General features: G+C 34.5%; 1 protein-coding gene across 1 annotated transcript in view; it reads left to right on the top strand.

Annotated features, from left to right (window-relative positions):
* The window catches only part of LOC106475670 (excitatory amino acid transporter 2-like), a 21,952-nt gene extending 19,517 nt beyond the window's left edge, over nt 1-2,435 (top strand). Inside the window, exons 8-9 of the mRNA XM_013936348.2 lie at nt 651-785; nt 2,188-2,435. Coding sequence (XP_013791802.2) covers nt 651-785; nt 2,188-2,323 — 271 coding nt within the window. The 3' untranslated portion in view covers nt 2,324-2,435. The remainder of the gene's footprint in view (nt 1-650; nt 786-2,187) is intronic.
* The last annotated feature ends 926 nt before the right edge of the window (nt 2,436-3,361 follow it).

The following is a 3,361-nucleotide window of genomic DNA, read 5'->3' on the forward strand; positions in this document are numbered from 1 at the left end:
CTGCGAAAAAACTTAAAATAAAAGGGGTTCTCGGGTTACTAAAGTTTGAGAATATTTCTTTGTTCATTTCAGAGTTATTAGGTTTAGAAATGTGGGCAACTATCTGTAGACACCATATATAACCGTTAAGTTATATATCTAATAAAAGTTTAACGAACCCACCCACCCACTTCGTTTCCTAAATACTTGATTCTCCCTCAGAGTTTAAATTTAATGTTAATTTGTTACATGTAAAACAGTTCGCTTAACACCAACAATTCTTAATAACGTAGCGAAAACGTTCTATCTATTCAGCTCTAACACAGTCTTAAAAAATGTAGGGGAGAAAGTGGGGTTACACCCACACCAATAACTATTCATACGAACTCGGTCATTTTGATCAACATAATGCTTTTGCGGTCAAATTTCTGCGCACGGCCCTTCTGCTAAAAACATTTAGTAAATTTGTTGTACCGTAATATTCTGGTGCTAAAGGTGTTAATTATAAATTTGTTGTTCCGTAATTTTCTGGTGTTAAAGGTGCTAATTATAAATTTATTTTACCGTAATATTCTGGTGTTAAAGGTGCTAATTATAAATTTGTTGTACCGTAATTTTCTGGTGTTAAAGGTGTTAATTATAAACTTCACGGTGTTTTTGTGGTATTTTAGAATTACCGCTACTGCTGTAAGTGTTGCAGCAACTTCCGTTCCTAGTTCTTCATTGTTCCTGATGGTCATGTGCTTGTCTGCTATTGGTGCTCCTGTCAGTGACGTCAGCCTTTTATTTGCTGTCGAATGGATCAAGTAAGTTGTCTCTATAATATTCTTATTTTTATAGAGATTTATAAAAAAAAATTTTAAACAACGTTTTAGTGGTAAGTCTGTTGGCTTAGAGTGTTAAAAATGGATAACTCGATAACATTTTTATCACGTATTTGTTGTATGTGTTATACATAACCGAATACCATTTAGAAACAAAAATATTACTTGCTACTTACAGTATTGATCAGCTGCCTTCCCTCTAGTCTGGGCCCGGCATGGCCAGGTGGTTAAGGCGCTCGACTCGCAATCTGAGGGTCGCGGGTTCGAATCCCCGTCCCACCAAACATGCTCGCCCTTTCAGCCGTGGGGGCGTTATAATGTTACGATCAATCCCACTATTCGTTGGTAAAAGAGTAGCCCAAGAGTTGGCGGTGGGTGGTGATGACTATCTGCCTTCCCTCTAGTCTTACACTGCTAAATTAGGGACGGCTGGCACAGATAGCCCTCGTGTAGCTTTGCGCGAAATTCAAAACAAACAAACAAACCCTCTAGTCTAACACTTGTAAGTTAAAGACCACTAGCGCAGATAACCCTCGTATAGCTTTACGCGAAATTCCAAACATAAACAAACAAATCAAATCATTATACTTTAAAAGCAAAATGAAAAAGATTGTGGAATAACGTGTTACTCTGTAAGATGCACTAAAAAATATATCAAAATTCTACCTCTTTTTAATTACTATTTCATTTAATTTCGGAAAAAGGTTACAGGATTCTACTTACTATTATTAAATATGTAAATTGACTGTTCAAAATAGCATCAAAACAAGCCTTAACAACTACAAGAGAAACGCTGCATATATTAAAAAAGATCACCAGAGTACAAGTTTTAATGTGGGATATACGATATGCTCTGATTCGTAGAGGTGACTTCACAAGTAGGACCTACATAGCGGTGGGGATACACCGTCTACCAGTTTTAACCTCCGTTCTCTAGTCTCGCATGTTAAAGAAAGAAGAATAAATATAAAACAAGTAAAAAGATAACAATAAATTAGGAGAGCCAGATGTGGGTGGTCAAGCCCACAACATCCCACATCTATATCACCCTTGATCGCCTGCAGACAGTTGTGGGAAGCTGACTGCTCGCCAGAGTAATTTAAAATGAAAGAAAAAGCGAAAATAAAATAATGTCCTGTCACTAGGGGTAGATAAGGGAACCTTACCTTCTGACGTTGGCAATCCAGGCCCCATTATAGCAGTAAAAGCCAACATTTATAAGTTAATATTGGTAGTACAGTAGACAAATTACACTAGTTATCTGAACTAATATAACTCCAAGTCTTAAGATTAATTTTAGGACTATAGATATCTTATAATGTTTCACTTCCTTAACTGTTTTCCTCTTATAACCAAGTAAAACCATAAATTAATGTATTTTCAGTGACCGTTCACGGACAATCAACAACATCATAGGTGACGCTTTTGCTAGTGGAATGGTTGCTCATCTCTGTCGTAAGGACCTGGAAAACGATGACAATGTAGATGACACAACTGTTCGGGCTTCAAATATAATGTAATTTTTTTAAATGTTTTTTCATGACAAATATTTTAATATATGATTACAGACTGTATTTATCGGTTCTGTAAGATCATATCAGGATACTCAATAAAATAAAGTTATTTTCGAGATTTATCTCTCGCTTATTTAAAATGGTTAAAAAAAATGAAAGTTAATGAGCGTCCTAAAATTAGCATTATTGTCAGGTCAATGCTTCAGTTTATTTAATTATATCAAAACAACTAACAGGGTAACGAAGAAAAGGTACTTATAATGTGATCATCTTTTGAGTTGTGCTTCTGGTGGGATAATGAAAATAACATAACGTCTTGCTTAAACCTGGTAGGGTGATATTCGTCTTTAGAATCTGGTATAAAAACAATATTATTAGAAAACACCTGGACATAGTAAACTATTTTCTTCCAAAACAGAAGCTGGTGGTCTCTTAAAATAATTATAAAGCCAAAGTTGCGATATTTTAAGACTTTGGAAAACACACAAAACAGTATAGATAGTATTTACAAAATTACTGTAACTTATACATAAATAGGGAAAGAGTCACGAAACCCAGTTTGTAATATATATATATATGCGCTGAAACAAAACTGGAACGATTTACTGTATTGACTTTAAAAACTACTAATATTTACAGTTGTTAACCTTTTCGAGACGGGTCAATTGTGAAAGGCCATGTAATCTCGTTTGTTCACTCGCATTCAAAATTTTATTGAACTACTATTTGATAAATTTATGTCAGTAAGTTTGGTATTAAACTATAGATTATAATTCAACTGAAAAGCCTTTATCCTTTAAAACTTTTAATGTTTAATCATTGTACGAGCTTTACGGTGTCTGGAAAATTTCCAGTTATATAAAATGAGATCAGTAGAGTTTGAATAATATCAATAAATATAATTAACTCGTAACTGAATATTATTATCAGCATATATACGTTGCTTTCAGCAATGATACTGTTGCGTCAGCAAGGTCGCGTAACTAGTGTCACGCCACTTCTCTCGAACCTTCGTGAATTGTCGGGAGATTACTAGATATAGAG

Source organism: Limulus polyphemus, unplaced genomic scaffold (genome assembly GCF_000517525.1).
Source record: "Limulus polyphemus unplaced genomic scaffold, Limulus_polyphemus-2.1.2 Scaffold8961, whole genome shotgun sequence".
Taxonomy (NCBI): Eukaryota; Metazoa; Arthropoda; class Merostomata; order Xiphosura; family Limulidae; genus Limulus; species Limulus polyphemus.